Source organism: Pleurodeles waltl, chromosome 1_2, assembly GCF_031143425.1.
Source record: "Pleurodeles waltl isolate 20211129_DDA chromosome 1_2, aPleWal1.hap1.20221129, whole genome shotgun sequence".
NCBI lineage: Eukaryota > Metazoa > Chordata > Amphibia > Caudata > Salamandridae > Pleurodeles > Pleurodeles waltl.
Window position 1 is genome coordinate 663,404,247 of NC_090437.1, and position 23,973 is coordinate 663,428,219.

At 48.0% G+C, this 23,973-nt stretch overlaps 1 protein-coding gene across 1 annotated transcript in view; it reads right to left on the bottom strand.

The window, feature by feature from the left end:
* Positions 1-23,973, bottom strand: part of ABCE1 (ATP binding cassette subfamily E member 1) — a 222,238-nt gene that overhangs the window by 67,149 nt on the left and 131,116 nt on the right. The window contains exons 15-16 of the mRNA XM_069242598.1: positions 5,117-5,259; positions 4,896-5,018 (exon numbers count right to left, since the gene is read on the bottom strand). Coding sequence (XP_069098699.1) covers positions 4,896-5,018; positions 5,117-5,259 — 266 coding nt within the window. The remainder of the gene's footprint in view (positions 1-4,895; positions 5,019-5,116; positions 5,260-23,973) is intronic.

Genomic DNA, 23,973 nt, shown 5'->3' on the forward strand with positions numbered 1-23,973 from the left:
AAGCGAAGGACTCTGATCCTCTTGTATGTATTACAAAACTAGCGAATTCCTGAGAAGAAATACGAAGTTATCAGACTGGTTAAAATCAATAATGAGAAATGTTGATTCAGGCTGAACAGGTAAGAGACTGTGGAATCCTCAGCAAAGATGCATCAAAAAACGTATTGGTTCAGATAAATGAAAAGACTTGTGTAAGGAAATGCCTCCTTGGCATGGTTACCCCCTGACTTTTTGCCTTTGCTGATGCTATGTTTTGAATTGAAAGTGTGCTGAGGCCTGCTAACCAGGCCCCAGCGTTCTTTCCCTAACCTGTACTTTTGTTTTACACAATTGGCACACCCTGCCATCCAGGTAAGTCCCTTGTAACTGGTACCCCTGGTACCAAGGGCCCTGATGCCAGGGAAGGTCTCGAAGGGCTGCAGCATATCTTATGCCACCCTGGGGACCCCTCACTCAGCACAGACCCACTGCTTGCTAGCTTGTGTGTGCTGGTGAGGACAAAACGAGTAAGTCGACATGGCACTCCCCTCAGGGTGCCATGCCAACCTCACACTGCCTATGCAGTATAGATAAGTCACCCCTCTAGCAGGCCTTACAGCCCTAAGGCAGGGTGCACTATACCATAGGTGAGGGCACCAGTGCATGAGCACTGTGCCCCTACAGTGTCTAAGCAAAACCTTAGACATTGTAAGTGCAGGGTAGCCATAAGAGTATATGGTCTGGGAGTCTGTCAAACACGAACTCCACAGCACCATAATGGCTACACTGAAAACTGGGAAGTTTGGTATCAAACTTCTCAGCACAATAAATGCACACTGATGCCAGTGTACATTTTATTGTGAAATACACCCCAGAGGGCACCTTAGAGGTGCCCCCTGAAACCTTAACCAACTACCCGTGTAGGCTGACTGGTTTTAGCAGCCTGCCACACACCAGACATGTTGCTGGCCACATGGGGAGAGTGCCTTTGTCACTCTGTGGCCAGTAACAAAGCCTGCACTGGGTGGAGATGCTATCACCTCCCCCAGGCAGGAGCTGTAACACCTGGCGGTGAGCCTCAAAGGCTCACCCCCTTTGTTCTAGCACCACAGGGCACTCCAGCTAGTGGAGTTGCCCGCCCCCTCCGGCCACGGCCCCACTTTTGGCGGCAAGGCCGGAGGAATTAATGAGAAAAACAAGGAGGAGTCACTGGCCAGTCAGGACAGCCCCTAAGGTGCCCTGAGCTGAAGTGACTAACTTTTAGAAATCCTCCATCTTGCAGATGGAGGATTCCCCTAATAGGGATAGGAATGTGACCCACTCCCCTTGGGAGGAGGCACAAAGAGGGTGTACCCTCCCTCAGGGCTAATAGCCATTGGCTACTAACCCCCCAGACCTAAACACGCCCTTAAACTTAGTATTTAAGGGCTCCCCTGAACCTAAGAATGTAGATTCCTGCAACTTAAAGAAGAGGACTGCTGAGCTGAAAAACCCTGCAGAGAAGAAGAAGACACCAACTGCTTTGGCCCCAGCCCTACCGGCCTGTCTCCCTCCTTCAGAAGAAAACTGCTCCAGCGACGCTTTCCCAGGGACCAGCGACCTCTGAATCCTCAGAGGACTGCCCTGCTTCCAAAAGACCAAGAAACTCTTGAGAACAGCGGCCCTGTTCAACAAAGACTGCAACTTTGTATCCAGTGGAGCAGATTTAAAGACCCCTGCAATCCCCGCAAGAAGCGTGAGACTTGCAACACTGCACCCGGCGACCCAGACTCGACTGGTGGAGAAACAACACCTCAGGGAGGACCCTCCGGCGACTCAGAGACTGTGAGTAACCAAAGTTGTCCCCCCTGAGCCCCCACAGCGACGCCTGCAGAGGGAATCCCGAGGCTCCCCCCGACCGTGACTGCCTGACTCTGAAATCCCGACGCCTGGAAAAGACCCTGCACCCGCAGCCCCCAGGACCTAAAGGATCGGAACTCCAGTGCAGGAGTGACCCCCAGGAGGCCCTCTCCCTTGCCCAGGTGGTGGCTACCCCGAGGAGCCCACCCCTTGCCTGCCTGCACCGCTGAAGAGACCCCTTGGTCTCTCATTGAAACCTATTGAAAACCTGACACGTGTTTGCACACTGCACCCGGCCGCCCCCGTGCTGCTTAGGGTGTACTTTTGTGTGAGCTTGTGTCCCCCCCGGTGCCCTACAAACCCCCCTGGTCTGCCCTCCGAAGACGCGGGTACTGACCTGCTGGCAGAATGGAACCGGGGCACCCCCTTCTCCATTGAAGCCTATGTGTTTTGGGCACCACTTTGAACTCTGCACCTGACCGGCCCTGAGCTGCTGGTGTGGTGACTTTGGGGTTGCTCTGAACCCCCAACGGTGGGCTACCTTGGACCCCAATTTGAACCCCGTAGGTGGTTTACTTACCTGCAAGAACTAACATTACTTTACCTCCCCCAGGAACTGTGAAAATTGCACTGTGTCCACTTTTAAAATAGCTATATGTGTTTTATGTAAAAAGTATATATGCTATTGTGATTATTCAAAGTTCCTAAAGTACTTACCTGCAATACCTTTCAAATGAGATATTACATGTAGAATTTGAACCTTTGGTTCTTAAAATAAACTAAGAAAATATATTTTTCTATAACAAAAACCTATTGGCCTGGAATTGTTTCTGAGTGTGTGTTCCTCATTTATTGCCTGTGTGTATGTACAACAAATGCTTAACACTACTCCTTTGATAAGCCTACTGCTCGACCACACTACCACAAAATAGAGCATTAGTATTATCTCTTTTTGCCACTATCTTACCTCTAAGGGGAACCCTTGGACTCTGCACTATTTCAAAGTAAGGAATAGTATGCACAGACAGAGCCAACTTCCTACAACTTGTACCTGTTTTTGTGTTTCTAATCATGTTACATAGGGGAGGAACAAACCAAAAGATGCCTGGAACCCATTTGCTAAAAGATTATGTTATCAAAGACATGCATGTATTGCTTTGTGATGATATTTATCAAGACGGGGGTGGGGATAGCAATCCTATATGGCAACACCAACAAAATTTGTGACATGGCATTTTCTCTCCTAATGGTACTTTAAGGTACATAGCCTGGAGCCAGCTCCTCTTGAATGGGTGGTATGGGTCTAGGAATTTGGAAGACTACTTACCAGTATAAAATAGGCCCTGTCGGCACTCATTCCCCAAATCCCGCTCAACAAGGTTTGAAAGCATCCCATTACTAGTTAATAGTTGCCTCTTTTGTCACAGACATACATAGCAACCTTGACCTAAATCCAGTGCAAAAGCCACAAACTGAACTAATGGGTATAAAATACAAGCTCTCTACAAGACAGCTGCAGAGAACTATCCTCCACACCAAATGTATTTGCTCGAAAACTATCTCAAGGCATGCAAAGCAGAACTTCTGCTTTTATTGATCCAATCAAAAAACAGAGAAAAATATGCCCTCAAAAAAAGAAAAAAAGAAAGGACACCAAAAAAATGATGCAAGTCTCAAAAGTATGGAAGCCACAAAATAATCCATGCGTTGTGCCGATAGGCAATGGTTTAAAGAAGAATGTAAAGAAAATGATTTTCCCTGTCTTCAATACTCACTTATAATAAATTTACTAAAGTATGATGTGGTAGCATGCTTCCAGTTAGCATATTTTCAATTAAAATGGCCACACAATTTCCCACTGACACACAGTTTTACTGACAAACCTATATAGTGCGCAAAGAATAATGTTTGGAAATTCAGCAAATAGTGTTATGATTTGTTTTGATCCTATTAAAATCTTTGTTTCCATCACACTTCTGAATTACAAAAACTGTGCTTTACTAACTGGTCGTATAGTTTGAAATAACTGTACTGTTCATCTCCAAACTATTTAAATGTTGTGTCTGAGGAAAAGAAAACGGACATCGAACAGCCTTTCCTTCCAAACTTTCTGTACTGCAGGATGACTGGCAGACAGTTCACTTTGCAAAACCCTCTTACTCTGCAGACAGAGAAAGAAAATCAAACACCAGTTTCCAAGATAAAATAAACAGCGATTTGTCACAAGGAATACACTGACATTTGTCTTTTATCGCACAGCGAAAGTGACCAGATAAAAAAAAAACAAGATTTAAAGGCCTCTTTGTTGCTCATCCATTTTCAGAATGAGCAGAACACATGTTCTTTGCCAGTTGGTGTCTCTCACCAAAATAGTAGGCCCTACAAATAGCTCACCTTGATATATTCTGACTAGGTATATTGAGTGGGCAAGTAGATTTTTCAAAGCCTGCCCTGGGACCTGTTTCCCCTCTTCACAGTGGCATTCTCAAAAGGTGCACTCACTGAGCACCACTTTCTATGTGGCACCAAATCAGTGCACCTCCTGAAAACTCAACTGCATTGCTCCCACATTTGTAATATGATCTGGGCACAATGACAAAGGTTTCCCTCGACTGCCTCATGCCACTATATAACTGTAGGAACACATCCTTGTGATAACTCTGATGTACATTTTGCACTGATGTAAACCATACTACAGAAAAAGCTGCACATGTGTCAGCAGCCCCTTTTGTAATACCAAGCACACCACTGGTAAACACACTCATTGTATCCTGCCCCCCAATCCATCCCACAGCCCTTTGTGTAATGCGGCCTCAGTGGTTAGAAAGGGAAAGCTGGATGGAGCTAATGGCCTTCCTACATTCAATGCACAATTAAAATGCAGACATTCATTCGGAAGCTGACTTAGGGCATTGTCTGCACCCAGCAAGCATCTACAATTAGTTTGTTTACACTTTGCGTTTAAAGGATAGTACTTAATTCTACACCCCAAATGGAGTAAGAAAAGTGTTAAGGTAGAACACAGTAATGTATCTTCAATTACAACTTTAATTCTGGAATTTCAATTCAAGTCTTACCTGTTTGCACGAGTGTCCTTGGATGGATTACCATCAAAAACGATTACACGATCTGCTAGATATGTGGCCATGATGAAGTCATGTTCTACAACAAAGGCTGTCTTTTTTGCATGAAGAATGAAACTAAATAAAAGATATGTATATTAAAATAAAGTATTTATACTGGAAAGCAAAATTTAAAGCTGAACGTTACTTATTAGAAAGCATAAAAGTTAAGTTACCGTTTGATGACTCTTGCAGCCATAAGACGCTGTTCAGAGTCCAAATAGGCCGATGGTTCATCAATTAAGTAAACATCAGCAGGTTTACCCAGACAAAGAGCCAATGCCACACGCTGTAGCTCACCACCAGACAATGTCTGCACCTGTAGGAGAATGAAAGCATTGAACCCATGAACAGCAACCATATTTACAGAGACTTGAAGGAAGCGCATGTATGCACAACACCATGGTCCGTAAGGTGTGAATACCTTACATTGATCTTAAATTAGACAGAGTACCACACACTCCTTGCCTTCAACCACCCTGGATTATTCCAATACCAAGAGAGAGAAAACCAGAAAAAATTAAATTGATGGCTGTTTTAGGACCATTTGATCCCACAGAATCAACAGCATCGGAATCCAAACTATAAAGCACACATTTAAAACTAATGGTGAAATGCACGTGCTTCTACTTAATGCCATCTAAAAGATGGTGGTCACAGGAATCAAATTACGAGCCAGTGCCATCTCAATATCCATTTACTCACATTGTAGGTTCTGTAACAGGGAAGTAACATAACCCAACATGGAAGGAACACAGATTAAACTAAGGACTCAGAAAATAAAGGGATCCTGCTGGCATGCCCTACCAAAATAAACAGTATAAAATCTAAGCAACATTTTCTGAATTAAAAGAGAAAAAGAGAATAGGAGCACAAAACCTCAGATGCCCGATAACATCTAATTAACCACTTCGTTGCCAGGCCTTTTCCCCACAGGTGTAAGGCCTTTTTTTGGCTATTTGGGGCAGTTTATTTACAAATTTACAGTTTTTATCCAACTTCTAACGGCTACAGGCTCCCGGGGAGGTCGCATGTGAATCTGCAGCATCTCATGCCACAAACAGATGTACAATGGGTAAGTGACATTTTCCGTTCAATGGCATGTGTAGCTGCAGATACACATGCTGTGCATAGACTAATAAGCAGTAATCTCCCCAAAAGCGGTGGCTTAGCCTGTAGGAGATGAAGTTGTTTGAAATAATGTTCTTAATACAGCCTGTCCTACTGTGGCTTGTTGTGTTGTTAGCACATCTACACAGTAATGCTTCGTGAATGTCTGAGGCGTAGACCAGGTGGCTGCCTTACAAATTTCTGTCATAGGTATATTTCCCAGAAAAGCCATTGTGGTGCCTTTTTTCCTAGTGGAATGTGCTCTTGGTGCAATAGGTAAATCTCTTTTTGCTTTAATATAGCAAGTTTGAATACATTTAACTATCCGTCTGGCAATGCCTTGTTTGGATATAGGATTACCTGCATGAGGTTTTTGGAAGGCTACAAACAATTGTTTTGTTTTACGAAATTGTTTTGTTCTGTCAATGTAATACATTAGTGCTCTTTTTATGTCTAATTTATGTAAGGCTCTTTCGGCTACTAAGTTTGGTTGTGGAAAGAAGACTGGGAGTTCCACGGTTTGGTTTAGGTGGAATGGTGATATAACCTTTGGTAGGAATTTGGGATTTGTACGGAGAACCACTTTATGTTTATGTATTTGTATAAAGGGTTCTTGTATAGTAAATGCTTGTATCTCACTTACTCTAAGTGATGTGATAGCTATTAGAAAGGCTACTTTCCAAGTTAAGTATTGCATTTCACAAGAGTGCATGGGTTCAAATGGTGGTCCCATGAGTCGTGTTAATACAATATTAAGGTTCCACGAAGGTACTGGTGGTGTTCTCAGGGGTAGGATTCATTTTAATCCCTCCATAAATGCTTTAATGACTGGGATGCTAAAAAGTGATGTTGAATGTGTAATCTGCAGATAGGCAGATATTGCTGTGAGATGTATTTTAATTGAAGAGAATGCTAGCTTGGACTTTTGTAAGTGTAATAAGTAGCTTACACTGTCCTTTGCGGAAGCATGTAGTGGTTGAATTTGATTACTGTGGCAATAATGAACAAATCTTTTCCATTTGTTTGCATAACAATGTCTTGTAGTAGGTTTTCTAGCTTGTTTAATGACCTCCATACATTCTTGTGTAAGGTCTAAGTGCCCAAATTCTAAGACTTCAGGAGCCAGATTGCTAGATTGAGAGATGCTGGATTCGGGTGTTGTAAGGAAATGCCTCCTTGGCATGGTTACCCCCTGACTTTTTGCCTTTGCTGATGCCAAGTTATGATTTGAAAGTGTGCTGAGGCCTGCTAACCAGGCCTCGGCACCAGTGTTCTTTCCCTAACCTGTACCTTTGTTTCCACAATTGGCACACCCTGGCATTCAGGTAAGTCCCTTGTAACTGGTACCCCGGGCCCTGATGCCAGGGAAGGTCTCTAAGGGCTGCAGCATGTCTTACGCCACCCTGGAGACCCCTCACTCAGCACAGACACACTGCTTGCCAGCTTGTGTGTGCTGGTGGGGAGAAAATGACAGTCGACATGGCACTCCCCTCAGGGTGCCATGCCAACCTCACACTGCCTATAGGCATAGATAAGTCACCCCTCTAGCAGGCCTTACAGCCCTAAGGAAGGGTGCACTATACCATAGGTGAGGGCATAAGTGCATGAGCACTATGCCCCTACAGTGTCTAAGCAAAACCTTAGACATTGTAGGTGCAGGGTAGCCATAAGAGTATATGGTCTGGGAGTCAGTCATGCACAAACTCCACAGCACCATAATGGCTACACTGAAAACTGGGAAGTTTGGTATCAAACTTCTCAGCACAATAAATGCACACTGCTGCCAGTGTACATTTTATTGTGAAATACACCCCAGAGGGCATCTTAGAGATGCCCCGTGAAACCATACCCGACTTCCAGTGTTGGCTGACTAGTTTTAGCAGCCTGCCACACACCAGACATGTTGCTGGCCACATGGGGAGAGAGTGCCTTTGTCACTCTGTGGCTAGTAACAAAGCATGTACTGGGTCGAGGTGCTTCTCACCTCCCCCTGCAGGAACTGTAACACCTGGCGATGAGCCTCAAAGGCTCACCCCCTTTGTTACAGCACCCCAGGGCACTCCAGCTAGTGGAGTTGCCCGCCCCCACCGGCCACGGCCCCACTTTTGGCGGCAAGGCCAGAGGAGATATTGAGAAAAACAAGGAGGAGTCACTGGCCAGTCAGGACAGCCCCTAAGGTGTCCTGAGCTGAGGTGACTCTGACTTTTAGAAATCATCCATCTTGCAGATTGAGGATTCCCCCAGTAGGATTAGGGATGTGCCCCCCTCCCCTCAGGGAGGAGGCACAAAGAGGGTGTAGCCACCCTCAGGGCTAGTAGCCATTGGCTACTAACCCCCAGACCTAAACACACCCCTAAATCGAGTATCTAGGGGCTCACAGAACCTAGGTAACTAGATTCCTGCAACCTAAGACGAAGAAGGACTGCTGAGCTGAAAAACCTGCAGAGAAGATAAAGATACCAACTGCTTTGGCCCCAGCTCTACCGGCCTGTCTCCCCACTTCAAGAGAACTGCTACAGCGACGCGTTCAACAGGGTCCAGCGACCTCTGAAGCCTCAGAGGATTACCCTGCATCTAAAAGGACCAAGAACTCCCGGGGACAGCGGCTCTGCTCCAAAGAAGAAACATCTTTGCAACAAAAAAGCAACTTTAAAAGAACACACGTTTCCCGCCGGAAGCGTGAGACTTTGCACTCTGCACCCAACGCCCCCGGCTCGACTTGTGGAGAACCAACACTACAAGGAGGACTCCCCGGCGACTGCGAGCCCGTGAGTAGCCAGAGTTGACCCCGCCCCCCTGAGGCCCCACAGCGACACCTGCAGAGGGAATCCAGAGGCTCCCCTGACCGCGACTGCCTGCTTCAAAGAACCCGACGCCTGGTAAAGACTCTGCACCCGCAGCCCCCAGGAACTGAAGGATCCGACCTCCAGTGCAGAAGCGACCCCCAGGTGGCCCTCTCCCTTGCCCAGGTGGTGGCTTCCCCGAGGAGCCCCCCCCCCCCCCCCCCACTTGCCTGCTTCGTTGAAGAGACCCCTGGGTCTCCCATTGAATCTTATTGCAAACCAGACGCCTGTTTGCACACTGCACCCGGCCGCCCCCGTGCCGCTGAGGGTGTACTTTTTGTGCTGACTTGTGTCTCCCCCCCCCCTGTGCCCTACAAAAACCCCCTGGTCTGCCCTCCGAAGACGTGGGTACTTACCTGCTGGCAGACTGGAACCGGGGCACCCCCTTCTCCATTGAAGCCTACGTGTTTTGGGCACCACTTTGACCTCTGCACCTGACCGGCCCTGAGCTGCTGGTGTGGTGACTTTGGGGTTGCTCTGAACCCCCAACGGTGGGCTACCTTGGACCCAACTTTGAACCCTGTAGGTGGTTTACTTACCTGCAAAACTAACAAACACTTACCTCCCCCAGGAACTGTTGAAAATTGCACTAAGTGTCCAGTTTTAAAATAGCTTATTGCCATGTGTGTGAAAACTGTATATGCTATTTTGCTAATTCAAAGTTCCTAAGTGAAATACCTTTCATTTAAAGTATTGTTTGTAAATCTTGAACCTGTGGTTCTTAAAATAATGAAAATATATTTTTCTATATAAAAACCTATTGGCCTGGAATTGTCTGAGTGTGTGTTCCTCATTTATTGCCTGTGTGTGTACAACAAATGCTTAACACTACCCTCTGATAAGCCTACTGCTCGACCACACTACCACAAAATAGAGCATTAGTATTGTAGGAAGTTGGCTCTGTATGTGCTATTTCAAAGTAAGGAATAGCATGCACAGAGTCCAAGGGTTCCCCTTAGAGGTAAAATAGTGGTAAAAATAGATAATACTAATGCTCTATTTTGTGGTAGTGTGGTCGAGCAGTAGGCTTATCCAAGGAGTAGTGTTAGGCATTTGTTGTACATACACATAGACAATAAATGAGGTACACACACTCAGAGACAAATCCAGCCAATAGGTTTTGTTATAGAAAAATATCTTTTCTTAGTTTATTTTAAGAACCACAGGTTCAAATTTAACATGTAATATCTTGTTTGAAAGGTATTGCAGGTAAGTACATTAGGAACTTTGAATCATTTCAATTGCATGTATACTTTTCAAGTTATTCACAAATAGCTACTTTAAAAGTGGACACTTAGTGCAATTTTCACAGTTCCTGGGGGAGGTAAGTTTTTGTTAGTTTTACCAGCTAAGTAAGACACTTACAGGGTTCAGTTCTTGGTCCAAGGTAGCCCACCGTTGGGGGTTCAGAGCAACCCCAAAGTCACCACACCAGCAGCTCAGGGCCGGTCAGGTGCAGAGTTCAAAGTGGTGCCCAAAACGCATAGGCTAGAATGGAGAGAAGGGGGTGCCCCGGTTCCGGTCTGCTTGCAGGTAAGTACCCGCGTCTTCGGAGGGCAGACCAGGGGGGTTTTGTAGGGCACCGGGGGGGACACAAGCCCACACAGAAATTTCACCCTCAGCAGCGCGGGGGCGGCCGGGTGCAGTGTAGAAACAAGCGTCGGGTTTGCAATGTTAGTCTATGAGAGATCAACGGATCTCTTCAGCGCTGCAGGCAGGCAAGGGGGGGGGCTTCCTCGGGGAAACCTCCACTTGGGTAAGGGAGAGGGACTCCTGGGGGTCACTTCTCCAGTGAAAGTCCGGTCCTTCAGGTCCTGGGGGCTGCGGGTGCAGGGTCTTTTCCAGGCGTCGGGACTTAGGTTTCAGAGAGTCGCGGTCAGGGGAAGCCTCGGGATTCCCTCTGCAGGCGGCGCTGTGGGGGCTCAGGGGGGACAGGTTTTGGTACTCGCAGTCGGAGAGTAGTCCGGGGGTCCTCCCTGAGGTGTTGGTTCTCCACCAGCCGAGTCGGGGTCGCCGGGTGCAGTGTTGCAAGTCTCACGCTTCTTGCGGGGAGATTGCAGGGTCTTTAAAGCTGCTCCTTGAAACAAAGTTGCAGTCTTTTTGGAGCAGGTCCGCTGTCCTCGGGAGTTTCTTGTCTTTTTCGAAGCAGGGCAGTCCTCAGAGGATTCAGAGGTCGCTGGTCCCTTGGAAGGCGTCGCTGGAGCAGAGTTCTTTGGAAGGCAGGAGACAGGCCGGTGAGTTTCTGGAGCCAAGGCAGTTGTCGTCTTCTGGTCTTCCTCTGCAGGGGTTTTCAGCTAGGCAGTCCTTCTTCTTGTAGTTTGCAGGAATCTAATTTCTTAGGTTCAGGGGAGCCCTTAAATACTAAATTTAAGGGCGTGTTTAGGTCTGGGGGGTTAGTAGCCAATGGCTACTAGCCCTTAGGGTGGGTACACCCTCTTTGTGCCTCCTCCCAAGGGGAGGGGGTCACAATCCTAACCCTATTGGGGGAATCCTCCATCTGCAAGATGGAGGATTTCTAAAAGTTAGAGTCACTTCAGCTCAGGACACCTTAGGGGCTGTCCTGACTGGCCAGTGACTCCTCCTTGTTGCTTTCTTTGTTCCCTCCAGCCTTGCCGCCAAAAGTGGGGGCCGTGGCTGGAGGGGGCGGGCAACTCCACTAAGCTGGAGTGCCCTGCTGGGCTGTGACAAAGGGGTGAGCCTTTGAGGCTCACCGCCAGGTGTTACAGCTCCTGCCTGGGGGAGGTGTTAGCATCTCCACCCAGTGCAGGCTTTGTTACTGGCCTCAGAGTGACAAAGGCACTCTCCCCATGGGGCCAGCAACATGTCTCTAGTGTGGCAGGCTGCTGGAACCAGTCAGCCTACACAGATAGTTGGTTAAGTTTCAGGGGGCACCTCTAAGGTGCCCTCTGTGGTGTATTTTACAATAAAATGTACACTGCCATCAGTGTGCATTTATTGTGCTGAGAAGTTTGATACCAAACTTCCCAGTTTTCAGTGTAGCCATTATGGTGCTGTGGAGTTCGTGTAAAACAGACTCCCAGACTATATACTCTTATGGCTACCCTGCACTTACAATGTCTAAGGTTTTGCTTAGACACTGTAGGGGCACAGTGCTCATGCACTGGTACCCTCACCTATGGTATAGTGCACCCTGCCTTAGGGCTGTAAGGCCTGCTAGAGGGGTGTCTTACCTATACTGCATAGTCAGTGAGAGGCTGGCGTGGCACCCTGAGGGGAGTGCCATGTCGACTTACTCATTTTGTTCTCACCAGCACACACAGGCTTGTAAGCAGTGTGTCTGTGCTGAGTGAGGGGTCTCTAGGGTGGCATAATACATGCTGCAGCCCTTAGAGACCTTCCCTGGCATCAGGGCCCTTGGTACCCGGGGTACCAGTTACAAGGGACTTACCTAGGTGCCAGGGTTGTGCCAATTGTGGGATCAATGGTACATTTTAGGTGAAAGAACACTGGTGCTGGGGCCTGGTTAGCAGGGTCCCAGCACACTTCTCAGTCAAGTCAGCATCAGTATCAGGCAAAAAGTGGGGGGTAACTGCAACAGGGAGCCATTTCTTTACACAAGCCCCCCCCAGCCCACAGGCCAGGAGACTCAGCCAACGCTGGAAGAGTCTTCCTAGTCTGTCAGGCGAGGAAGAGTAGAGGAAATGGCTGGTTTGTTGCAGGGCCTACTCTGCCTTACATCCTCCTGTTCAGGTCATTCCCTCTGGGGAACTGACCCACTTCCACAGTGATAGGACCTAGTCTGAACTGCCTCTTGTCTGTGATTTTTATGTCTTTACCCATTCTCTCTATTTTGAGGTCAGAGGTATCCACCTCTGCTAATCTTATCTTAGCCAGGGTCACCCCTAGCTTACCCAAAGAGGTTACCCAGAGCTGGAGTAACCCCACCATGACCAACAGGGTCAGGGGGCCTAACTTGTTATTTGGCATGGGGTCAGACCACCATGCCAAGGATAGTGCAGCCATAAAGGCTAACACCCAGCAGAGGCCACTGACAGCTGTCAGTGCCCAGAACCACACCTTTAGCTCTTCACCTACAAGGGAAGGGGCTAAGTTACAGGCTTCTTTGGGTTCAGGGTGCCTGTCTGCTGTATTAGAGTGGGGGGTTACCACATCTTGTAGTAAACACCCTTCTTCCACTCTTTCTTCTGTTAGCTGAGGAGCCACCCACTCAGGCTTAACAGTTGCCTGACTAGCCAGGACTTCTTGTGGGTCAGGTTGGACTTTCTCAGAGCCATTTTTGGAGTTCTCCCCTACTGGAGCAGAATCTCCTTGGCTTGCTGGAACCTTGGCTAAAGGTTGTCCACCTTTCCTACTCTGTTTCCTTTTCTTTTTCTTCTGGGGCTTACTTGCATTTACTGCAGTGGCAGGCACTCCAGAATCCTTGGGAGAGGACTGGCCCTGGACCAGTTCTTCTCTTAGGCCCTGACTAACCTCTGGGTAGTCATTTCCAAGGAGACAATCAAGGGGGAGGTCTGTACTGACTACCACCCTTCTCCAGCTAAAAGTTCCACCCACTTCTATGGGCACAAGAGCCACAGGCCTATTAGTGACCCTGTCTGGGCTAACTCTTACTCTGGCCATCTCACCTGGGATGTACTGGTTTGAGGACACCAGCCTGTCATGCACAATAGTGTGACTGGCACAAGTGTCTCTCAGGGCAGTGGCTGGGATTCCATTCACCTGTAGGTGGTGGAAGTGTCTACTTCCCTCTGGAATCTCCAACTCACCTGTTGGGCCCTTTTTCCAGTTGAAGGCTATGAAGACCTCCTCATCTGAGGAGTCATCTCCAATGGCTACACTGGTTAACCCTTGAATTTTGCTAGGGGGTTTGTTTTTGGGACAAGAAGTGTCCTTGGTGTGGTGCCCTGTCTGTTTACAGTTATGGCACCATGCCTTAGTGGCATCCCAGCTCTTACCCTGGTACCCACCTTTGTTTTGGGTTGTGTCTCTGGGCCCACCCACCTGGTCTGGTTTTTGGGGGCCTACAGGGGACTCTTTTTCTTTGTTTCTAGTGTCACCCACTTTCTCCTGGGGAGGCTTTGTAACCCCTTTCTTTTGGTCACCCCCAGTGGAAGTTTTGGTTACCCTAGTCTTGACCCAGTGGTCTGCCTTCTTTCCCAATTCTTGGGGAGAAATTGGACCTAGGTCTACTAGATACTGATGCAACTTTTCATTGAAGCAGTTACTTAAAATGTGTTCTTTCATAAACAAATTATAAAGCCCAACATAGTCATACACTTCATTTCCAGTTACCCAACCATCCAGTGTTTTCACTGAGTAGTCAACATAATCAACCCAGGTCTGGCTCGAGGATTTTTGAGCCCCCCTGAATCTAATTCTATACTCCTCAGTGGAGAATCCAAAGCCCTCAATCAGGGTACCCTTCATGAGGTCATAAGATTCTGCATCTTTTCCAGAGAGTGTGAGGAGTCTATCCCTACACTTTCCTGTGAACATTTCCCAAAGGAGAGCACCCCAGTGAGATTTGTTCACTTTTCTGGTTACACAAGCCCTCTCAAAAGCTGTGAACCATTTGGTGATGTCATCACCATCTTCATATTTTGTTACAATGCCTTTGGGGATTTTCAACATATCAGGAGAATCTCTGACCCTATTTATGTTGCTGCCACCATTGATGGGTCCTAGGCCCATCTCTTGTCTTTCCCTCTCTATGGCTAGGATCTGTCTTTCCAAAGCCAATCTTTTGGCCATCCTGGCTAACTGGATGTCGTCTTCACTGGAGTTATCCTCAGTGATTTCAGAGGTGTTGGTCTCTCCTGTGAGGGAACCAGCATCTCTGACTATTATTTTTGGAGTCAGGGTTTGAGAGACCCTGTTCTCCCTAGATAGGACTGGTAGGGGGGAATTTTCCTCCAAGTCACTATCCTCTTCCTCTGAGTTGCCACCCTCAGAGGGGTTGGCCTTTTCAAACTCTGCCAAAAGCTCCTGGAGCTGTATTTTGGTAGGTTTGGGGCCCATTGTTATTTTCTTTATTTTACAGAGTGACCTTAGCTCCCTCATCTTAAGATGGAGGTAAGGTGTGGTGTCGAGTTCCACCACAGTCACATCTGTGTTAGACATTTTGCTTCTAAAAGTTGGAATACTTTTTAAGAATCTACAACTGGTTCTAGAATCTAATTCAAACTTTTACAAACTTTTAAACTCTAAAAGAAATGCTAAACAGGATCTAACACAAGGCCCTAGCAGGTCTTTTAAGAATTTAGAAAACTTTTCAAATTGCAAAAATCAATTTCTAATGACAATTTTGGAATTTGTCGTGTGATCAGGTATTGGCTGAGTAGTCCAGCAAATGCAAAGTCTTGTACCCCACCGCTGATCCACCAATGTAGGAAGTTGGCTCTGTATGTGCTATTTCAAAGTAAGGAATAGCATGCACAGAGTCCAAGGGTTCCCCTTAGAGGTAAAATAGTGGTAAAAATAGATAATACTAATGCTCTATTTTGTGGTAGTGTGGTCGAGCAGTAGGCTTATCCAAGGAGTAGTGTTAAGCATTTGTTGTACATACACATAGACAATAAATGAGGTACACACACTCAGAGACAAATCCAGCCAAAAGGTTTTGTTATAGAAAAATATCTTTTCTTAGTTTATTTTAAGAACCACAGGTTCAAATTTAACATGTAATATCTTGTTTGAAAGGTATTGCAGGTAAGTACATTAGGAACTTTGAATCATTTCAATTGCATGTATACTTTTCAAGTTATTCACAAATAGCTACTTTAAAAGTGGACACTTAGTGCAATTTTCACAGTTCCTGGGGGAGGTAAGTTTTTGTTAGTTTTACCAGGTAAGTAAGACACTTACAGGGTTCAGTTCTTGGTCCAAGGTAGCCCACCGTTGGGGGTTCAGAGCAACCCCAAAGTCACCACACCAGCAGCTCAGGGCCGGTCAGGTGCAGAGTTCAAAGTGGTGCCCAAAACGCATAGGCTAGAATGGAGAGAAGGGGGTGCCCCGGTTCCGGTCTGCTTGCAGGTAAGTACCCGCGTCTTCGGAGGGCAGACCAGGGGGGTTTTGTAGGGCACCGGGGGGGACACAAGCCCACACAGAAATTTCACCCTCAGCAGCGCGGGGGCGGCCGGGTGCAATGTAGAAACAAGCGTCGGGTTTGCAATGTTAGTCTATGAGAGATCAACGGATTTCTTGAGCGCTGCAGGCAGGCAAGGGGGGGGGCTTCCTCGGGGAAACCTCCACTTGGGTAAGGGAGAGGGACTCCTGGGGGTCACTTCTCCAGTGAAAGTCCGGTCCTTCAGGTCCTGGGGGCTGCGGGTGCAGGGTCTTTTCCAGGCGTCGGGACTTAGGTTTCAGAGAGTCGCGGTCAGGGGAAGCCTCGGGATTCCCTCTGCAGGCGGCGCTGTGGTGGCTCAGGGGGGACAGGTTTTGGTACTCACAGTCGGAGAGTAGTCCGGGGGTCCTCCCTGAGGTGTTGGTTCTCCACCAGCCGAGTCGGGGTCGCCGGGTGCAGTGTTGCAAGTCTCACGCTTCTTGCGGGGAGATTGCAGGGTCTTTAAAGCTGCTCCTTGAAACAAAGTTGCAGTCTTTTTGGAGCAGGTCCGCTGTCCTCGGGAGTTTCTTGTCTTTTTCGAAGCAGGGCAGTCCTCAGAGGATTCAGAGGTCGCTGGTCCCTTGGAAGGCGTCGCTGGAGCAGAGTTCTTTGGAAGGCAGGAGACAGGCCGGTGAGTTTCTGGAGCCAAGGCAGTTGTCGTCTTCTGGTCTTCCTCTGCAGGGGTTTTCAGCTAGGCAGTCCTTCTTCTTGTAGTTTGCAGGAATCTAATTTCTTAGGTTCAGGGGAGCCCTTAAATACTAAATTTAAGGGCGTTTAGGTCTGGGGGGTTAGTAGCCAATGGCTACTAGCCCTTAGGGTGGGTACACCCTCTTTGTGCCTCCTCCCAAGGGGAGGGGGTCACAATCCTAACCCTATTGGGGGAATCCTCCATCTGCAAGATGGAGGATTTCTAAAAGTTAGAGTCACTTCAGCTCAGGACACCTTAGGGGCTGTCCTGACTGGCCAGTGACTCCTCCTTGTTGCTTTCTTTGTTCCCTCCAGCCTTGCCGCCAAAAGTGGGGGCCGTGGCTGGAGGGGGCGGGCAACTCCACTAAGCTGGAGTGCCCTGCTGGGCTGTGACAAAGGGGTGAGCCTTTGAGGCTCACCGCCAGGTGTTACAGCTCCTGCCTGGGGGAGGTGTTAGCATCTCCACCCAGTGCAGGCTTTGTTACTGGCCTCAGAGTGACAAAGGCACTCTCCCCATGGGGCCAGCAACATGTCTCTAGTGTGGCAGGCTGCTGGAACCAGTCAGCCTACACAGATAGTTGGTTAAGTTTCAGGGGGCACCTCTAAGGTGCCCTCTGTGGTGTATTTTACAATAAAATGTACACTGCCATCAGTGTGCATTTATTGTGCTGAGAAGTTTGATACCAAACTTCCCAGTTTTCAGTGTAGCCATTATGGTGCTGTGGAGTTCGTGTAAAACAGACTCCCAGACTATATACTCTTATGGCTACCCTGCACTTACAATGTCTAAGGTTTTGCTTAGACACTGTAGGGGCACAGTGCTCATGCACTGGTACCCTCACCTATGGTATAGTGCACCCTGCCTTAGGGCTGTAAGGCCTGCTAGAGGGGTGTCTTACCTATACTGCATAGGCAGTGAGAGGCTGGCGTGGCACCCTGAGGGGAGTGCCATGTCGACTTACTCATTTTGTTCTCACCAGCACACACAGGCTTGTAAGCAGTGTGTCTGTGCTGAGTGAGGGGTCTCTAGGGTGGCATAATACATGCTGCAGCCCTTAGAGACCTTCCCTGGCATCAGGGCCCTTGGTACCAGAGGTACCAGTTACAAGGGACTTATCTGGATGCCAGGGTGTGCCAATTGTGGGATCAATGGTACATTTTAGGTGAAAGAACACTGGTGCTGGGGCCTGGTTAGCAGGGTCCCAGCACACTTCTCAGTCAAGTCGGCATCAGTATCAGGCAAAAAGTGGGGGGTAACTGCAACAGGGAGCCATTTCTTTACAAGTATTATCTCTTTTTGCCACTATCTTACCTCTAAGGGGAACCCTTGGACTCTGTGCATACTATTCCTTACTTTGAAATAGTGCATACAGAGCCAACTTCCTACATTGGTGGATCAGCGGTGGGGTACAAGACTTTGCATTTGCTGAATTACTCAGCCAATACCTGATCACACGACAAATTCCAAAAATTGTAATTAGAAATTGATTTTTGCAATTTGAGCTATTTTTCTAAATTCTTAAAAGACCTGCTAGGGCCTTGTGTTAGATCCTGTTTAGCATTTCTTTTAGAGTTTAAAAGTTTTAATTAGAACCTAGAACTAGTTTTAGATTCTTAAAAAGTATTACAACTTTTAGAAGCATAATGTCTAGTACAGATGTGAATGTGATGGAACTCGACATCACCCCTTACCTCCATTTTAAGATGAGGGAGCTAAGGTCACTCTGTAAAATAAAGAAAATTACAATGGGCCCCAGACCTTCCAAACAACAGCTCCAGGAGCTTTTGGGAGAGTTTGAAAGAGCCAACCCCTCTGAGGATGGCAACACAGAGGATGAAGATAGTGACTTGGAGGGAAATTCCCCCCCTCCAGTCCTACTTAGGGAGAACAGGGCTGCTCAAGCCCCGACTCCAAATATAATAGTCAGAGATGCTGTTTCCCTCACAGGAGAGACCAACAACTCTGAAATCACTGAGGATAACTCCAGTGAAGAGGACATCCAGTTAGCCAGGATGGCCAAAAGATTGGCTTTGGAAAAACAGATCCTAGCCATAGAAAGGGAAATACAAGAGATGGGCCTAGGACCCATCAATGGTGGCAGCAACATAACTAGGGTCAGAGATTCTCCTGACATGTTGAAAATCCCTAAAGGGATTGTAACTAAATATGAAGATGGTGATGACATCACCAAATGGTTCATAGCTTTTGAGAGGGCTTGTGTAACCAGAAAAGTGAACAAATCTCACTGGGGTGCTCTCCTTTGGGAAATGTTCACTGGAAAGTGTAGGGATAGACTCCTCACACTCTCTGGAAAAGATGCAGAATCTTATGACCTCATGAAGGGAACCCTGATTGAGGGCTTTGGATTCTCCACTGAGGAGTATAGGATTAGATTCAGGGGGGCTCAAAAATCCTCGAGACAGACCTGGGTTGATTTTGTAGACTACTCAGTGAAAACACTGGATGGTTGGGTAACTGGAAATGAAGTGCATGACTATGTTGGGCTTTATAATTTGTTTATGAAAGAACACATTTTAAGTAACTGCTTCAATGAAAAGTTGCATCAGTATCTGGTAGACCTAGGTCCAATTTCTCCCTAAGAATTGGGAAAGAAGGAAGACCACTGGGTCAAGACTAGGGTAACCAAAACTTCCACTGGGGGTGACCAAAAGAAAGGTGTTACAAAGACTCCCCAGGAGAAAGTGGGTGACACTAGAAATAAAGAAAAAGAGTCCTCTGTAGGCCCCCAAAAACCAGACCAGTTGGGTGGGGCCCGAGACAGAACCCAAAACAAAGGTGGGTACCAGGGTAAGAACTGGGATGCCACTAAGGCATGGTGCCATAACTGTAGACAGACAGGGCACCATACCAAGGACACTTCTTGTCCCAAAAACAAACCCCCTAGCAAAATCCCAGGGGTGACCAGTGTAGCCATTGGGGAGGACTCCTCAGATGAGGAGGTCTTCATAGCCTTCAACTGGAAAAAGGGCCCAACAGGTGAGTTGGAGATTCCAGAGGGAAGTAGACACTTCCACCACCTACTGGTGAATGGAATCCCAGCCACTGCCCTGAGAGACACTTGTGCCAGTCACACTATTGTGCATGACAGGCTGGTGTTCTCAAACCAGTACATCCCAGGTGAGACTGCCAGAGTAAGAGTTAGCCCAGACACGGTCACTGTTAGGCCTGTGGCTTTTGTGCCCATAGAAGTGGGTGGGACTTTTAGCTGGAGAAGTGTGGTAGTCAGTACAGACCTCCTCCTTGATTGTCTCCTTGGAAATGACTACCCAGAGGTTAGTCAGAGCCCAAGAGAGGAACTGGTCCAGTGCCAGTGCTCTCCCAAGGATTCTGGAGGTCCTGCCCCTGCAGTAACTGCAAGTAGGCCCCAGAAGAAAAAGAAAGGAAAACAGAGTAGGAAAAGTGGACAACCTTTAGCCAAGGTTCCAGCAAGCCAGGGAGATTCTGCTCCAGTAGGGGAGAACTCCAAAAATGGCACTGTTAAAGTCCAACCTGACCCACAAGAAGGCCTGGCTAGTCAGGCCACTTAAGCCTGAGTGGGTGGCTCTTCAGTTAACAGAAGAAAGAGTGGAAGAAGGGTGTTTACTACAAGATGTGGTAACCCCCCACTCTAATACAGCAGACAGGCACCCTGAACCCAAAGAAGCCTGTAACTTAGCCCCTTCCCTTGTAGGTGAAGAGCTAAAGGTGTGGTTCTGGGCACGGACAGCTGTCAGTGGCCTCTGCTGGGTGTTAGCCTTTATGGCTGCACTATCCTTGGCATGGTGGTCTGACCCCATGCCAAATAGCAAGTTAGGCCCCCTGACCCTGTTGGTCATGGTGGGGTTACTCCAGCTCTGGGTAACCTCTTTGGGTAAGCTAGGGGTGACCCTGGCTAAGATAAGATTAGCAGAGGTGGATACCTCTAACCCCAAAATAGAGAGAATGGGTGGAGACATTAAAAGTACAGACAAGAGGCAATTCAGACTAGGTCCTATCACTGTGGAAGTGGGTCAGTTCCCCAGAGGGAATGACCTGAACAGGAGGATGTAAGGCAGAGTAGGCCCTGCCACAAACCAGCCTATTTCCTCTACTCTTCTCGCCTGACAGACTAGGAAGACTCTCCCAGCTTTGGCTGAGTCTCCTGGCCTGTGGGCTGGGGGGGGGGCTTGTGTAAAGAAATGGCTCCCTGTTGCAGTTACCCCCCACTTTTTGCCTGATACTGATGCTGACTTGACTGGGAAGTGTCCTGGGACCCTGCTAACCAGGCCCCAGCACCAGTGTTCTTTCACCTAAAATGTACCATTGTTTCCACAATTGGCACAACCCTGGCACCTAGGTAAGTCCCTTGTAACTGGTACCCCGGGTACCAAGGGCCCTGATGCCAGGGAAGGTCTCTAAGGGCTGCAGCACGTCTTGTGCCACCCTAGGGACCCCTCACTCAGCACAGACACACTGCTTGCCAGCTTGTGTGTGCTGGTGGGGACAAAATGACTAAGTCGACATGGCACTCCCCTCAGGGTGCCATGCCAACCTCCCACTGCCTGTGGCATAGGTAAGTCACCCCTCTAGTAGGCCTTACAGCCCTAAGGCAGGGTGCACTATACCACAGGTGAGGGCATATGTGCATGAGCACTATGCCCCTACAGTGTCTAAGCAAACCCTTAGACATTGTAAGTGCAGGGTAGCCATAAGAGTATATGGGCTGGGAGTCTGTCAAAAACGAACTCCACAGCTCCATAATGGCTACACTGAATACTGGGAAGTTTAGTATCAAACTTCTCAGAATAATAAACCCACACTGATGCCAGTGTTGGATTTATTAAAAAATGCACACAGAGGGCATCTTAGAGATGCCCCCTGTATTTTACCCAATTGTTCAGTGCAGGACTGACTGGTCTGTGCCAGCAAGCTGCTGAGAGACGAGTTTCTGACCCCATGCGGTGAAAGCCTTTGTGCTGTTTGAGGACAGAAACAAAGCCTGCTTTGGGTGGAGGTGCTTCACACCTCCCCCCTGCAGTAACTGTAACACCTAGCAGTGAGCTTCAAAGGCTCAAGCTTCGTGTTACAATGCCCCAGGGCACTCCAGCTAGTGGAGATGCCCGCCTCCTGGACCCAGCCCCCACTTTTGGCGGCAAGTCCAGGAGAGATAATGAGAAAAACAAGGAGGAGTCACTGGCCAGTCAGGACAGCCCCTAAGGTGTCCTGAGCTGAGGTGACTGACTTTTAGAAATCCTCCATCTTGTAGAAGGAGGATTCCCCCAATAGGGATAGGAATGTGACCCCCTCCCCTTGGGAGGAGGCACAAAGAGGGTGTACCCACCCTCAGGGCTAGTAGCCATTGGCTACTAACCCCCCAGACCTAAACACGCCCTTAAATTTAGTATTTAAGGGCTCCCCTGAACCTAAGAATTTAGATTCCTGAAACTACAAGAAGAAGAAGACTGCCGAGCTGAAAAAACCCCTGCAGAGGAAGAACAGAAGACACCAACTGCTTTGGCCCCAGTCCTACCGGCCTGTCTCCTGCCTTCCAAAGAACCCTGCTCCAGCGACGCTTTCCAAGGGACCAGCGACCTCTGAATCCTCTGAGGACTGCCCTGCTTCAAGAAAGACAAGAAACTCCAGAGGACAGCGGCACTGCTCCAAAAGAACTGCAACTTTGTTTCAAGGAGCAGACTTAAAGACCCTTGCAACTCCCCGCAAGAAGTGTGAGACTTGCAACACTGCACCCGGCGACCCCGACTCGACTGGTGGAGAACCAACACCTCAGGGAGGACCCTCCGGCGACTCCGAGACCGTGAGTAACCAAAGTTGTCCCCCCTGAGCCCCCACAGCGACGCCTGCAGAGGGAATCCCGAGGCTTCCCCTTGACCGTGACTGCCTGAACTCTATTTCCCGACGGCTGGAAAAGACTCTGCACCCGCAGCCCCCAGCACCGAAAGGAACGGAACTCCTGTGCAGGAGTGACCCCCAGGAGGCCCTCTCCCTTGCCCAGGTGGTGGCTACCCCGAGGAGCCCCCCCTTGCCTGCCTGCAACGCTGAAGAGATCCCTTGATCTCTCATTGGTTTACATTGAAAACCCGACGCTTGTTTCTACACTGCACCCGGCCGCCCCAGTGCCGCTGAGGGTGTACTTTTTGTGTGAACTTGTGTCCCCCCCCCCGGTGCCCTACAAAACCCCCCTGGTCTGCCCTCCGAAGACGCGGGTACTTACCTGCTGGCAGACCGGAACCGGGGCACCCCCTTCTCTCCATTGCAGCCTATGCGTTTTGGGCACCTCTTTGACCTCTGCACCTGACCGGCCCTGAGCTGCTGGTGTGGTAACTTTGGGGTTGCTCTGAACCCCCAACGGTGGGCTACCTTGGACCCAAACCTGAGACTTGTAAGTGATTTACTTACCTGACAAAACTAACAAAAACTTACCTCCCCCAGGAACTGTGAAAATTGCACTGTGTCCACTTTTAAAACCGCTTATTGTGTTTTATGTAAAAAGTATACATGCTAATGTAATGATTCAAAGTTCCTAAAGTACTTACCTACAATACCTTTCAAATGTGATATTACATGTAGAATTTGAACCTGTGGTTCTTAAAATAAACTAAGAAAATATATTTTTCTATAACAAAACCTATTGGCCTGGATTTGTCTCTGAGTGTGTGTTCCTCATTTATTGCCTGTGTGTATGTACAACAAATGCTCAACACTACTCCTTTGATAAGCCTACTGCTCGACCACACTACCACAAAATAGAGCATTAGTATTATCTCTTTTTGCCACTATCTTACCTCTAAGGGGAACCCTCGGACTCTGTGCATACTATTCCTTACTTTGAAATAGTGCATACAGAGCCAACTTCCTACAGCATGCCTCAGCACACTTTCAAATCATAACTTGGCATCAGCAAAGGCAAAAAGTCAGGGGGTAACCATGCCAAGGAGGCATTTCCTTACTAGCTCAACACCTCAGTCTGTTGGGGGGAGTCCTTTTGGTTTAATGAGGGGTTGGGTCCCTTTTTCCAAATTAAATCCAGGATGGATGTGTAGGAGCAAGCAATTGATTTGGAAGACAGTGGGTGTAAGGAAAAATATTTGGAAGTCTCAGGAAAAGCATAAGGTCTATTATGACATCACACAGGGTGTTAAAGAGGTGCATCTAAAGGCTAGACAATGGGTGAGTAAAATCTGTCAGGAAAGTGGCTAAGGGTGAGAGCAAATTCAGTGAACTTAAAAGGATTAAAGCAGACAGGAAAAATACAGCAGAATTGGAAGATGGGAATTTAAGTCACATGAGTCGTATTGCATTGGCTAGGAG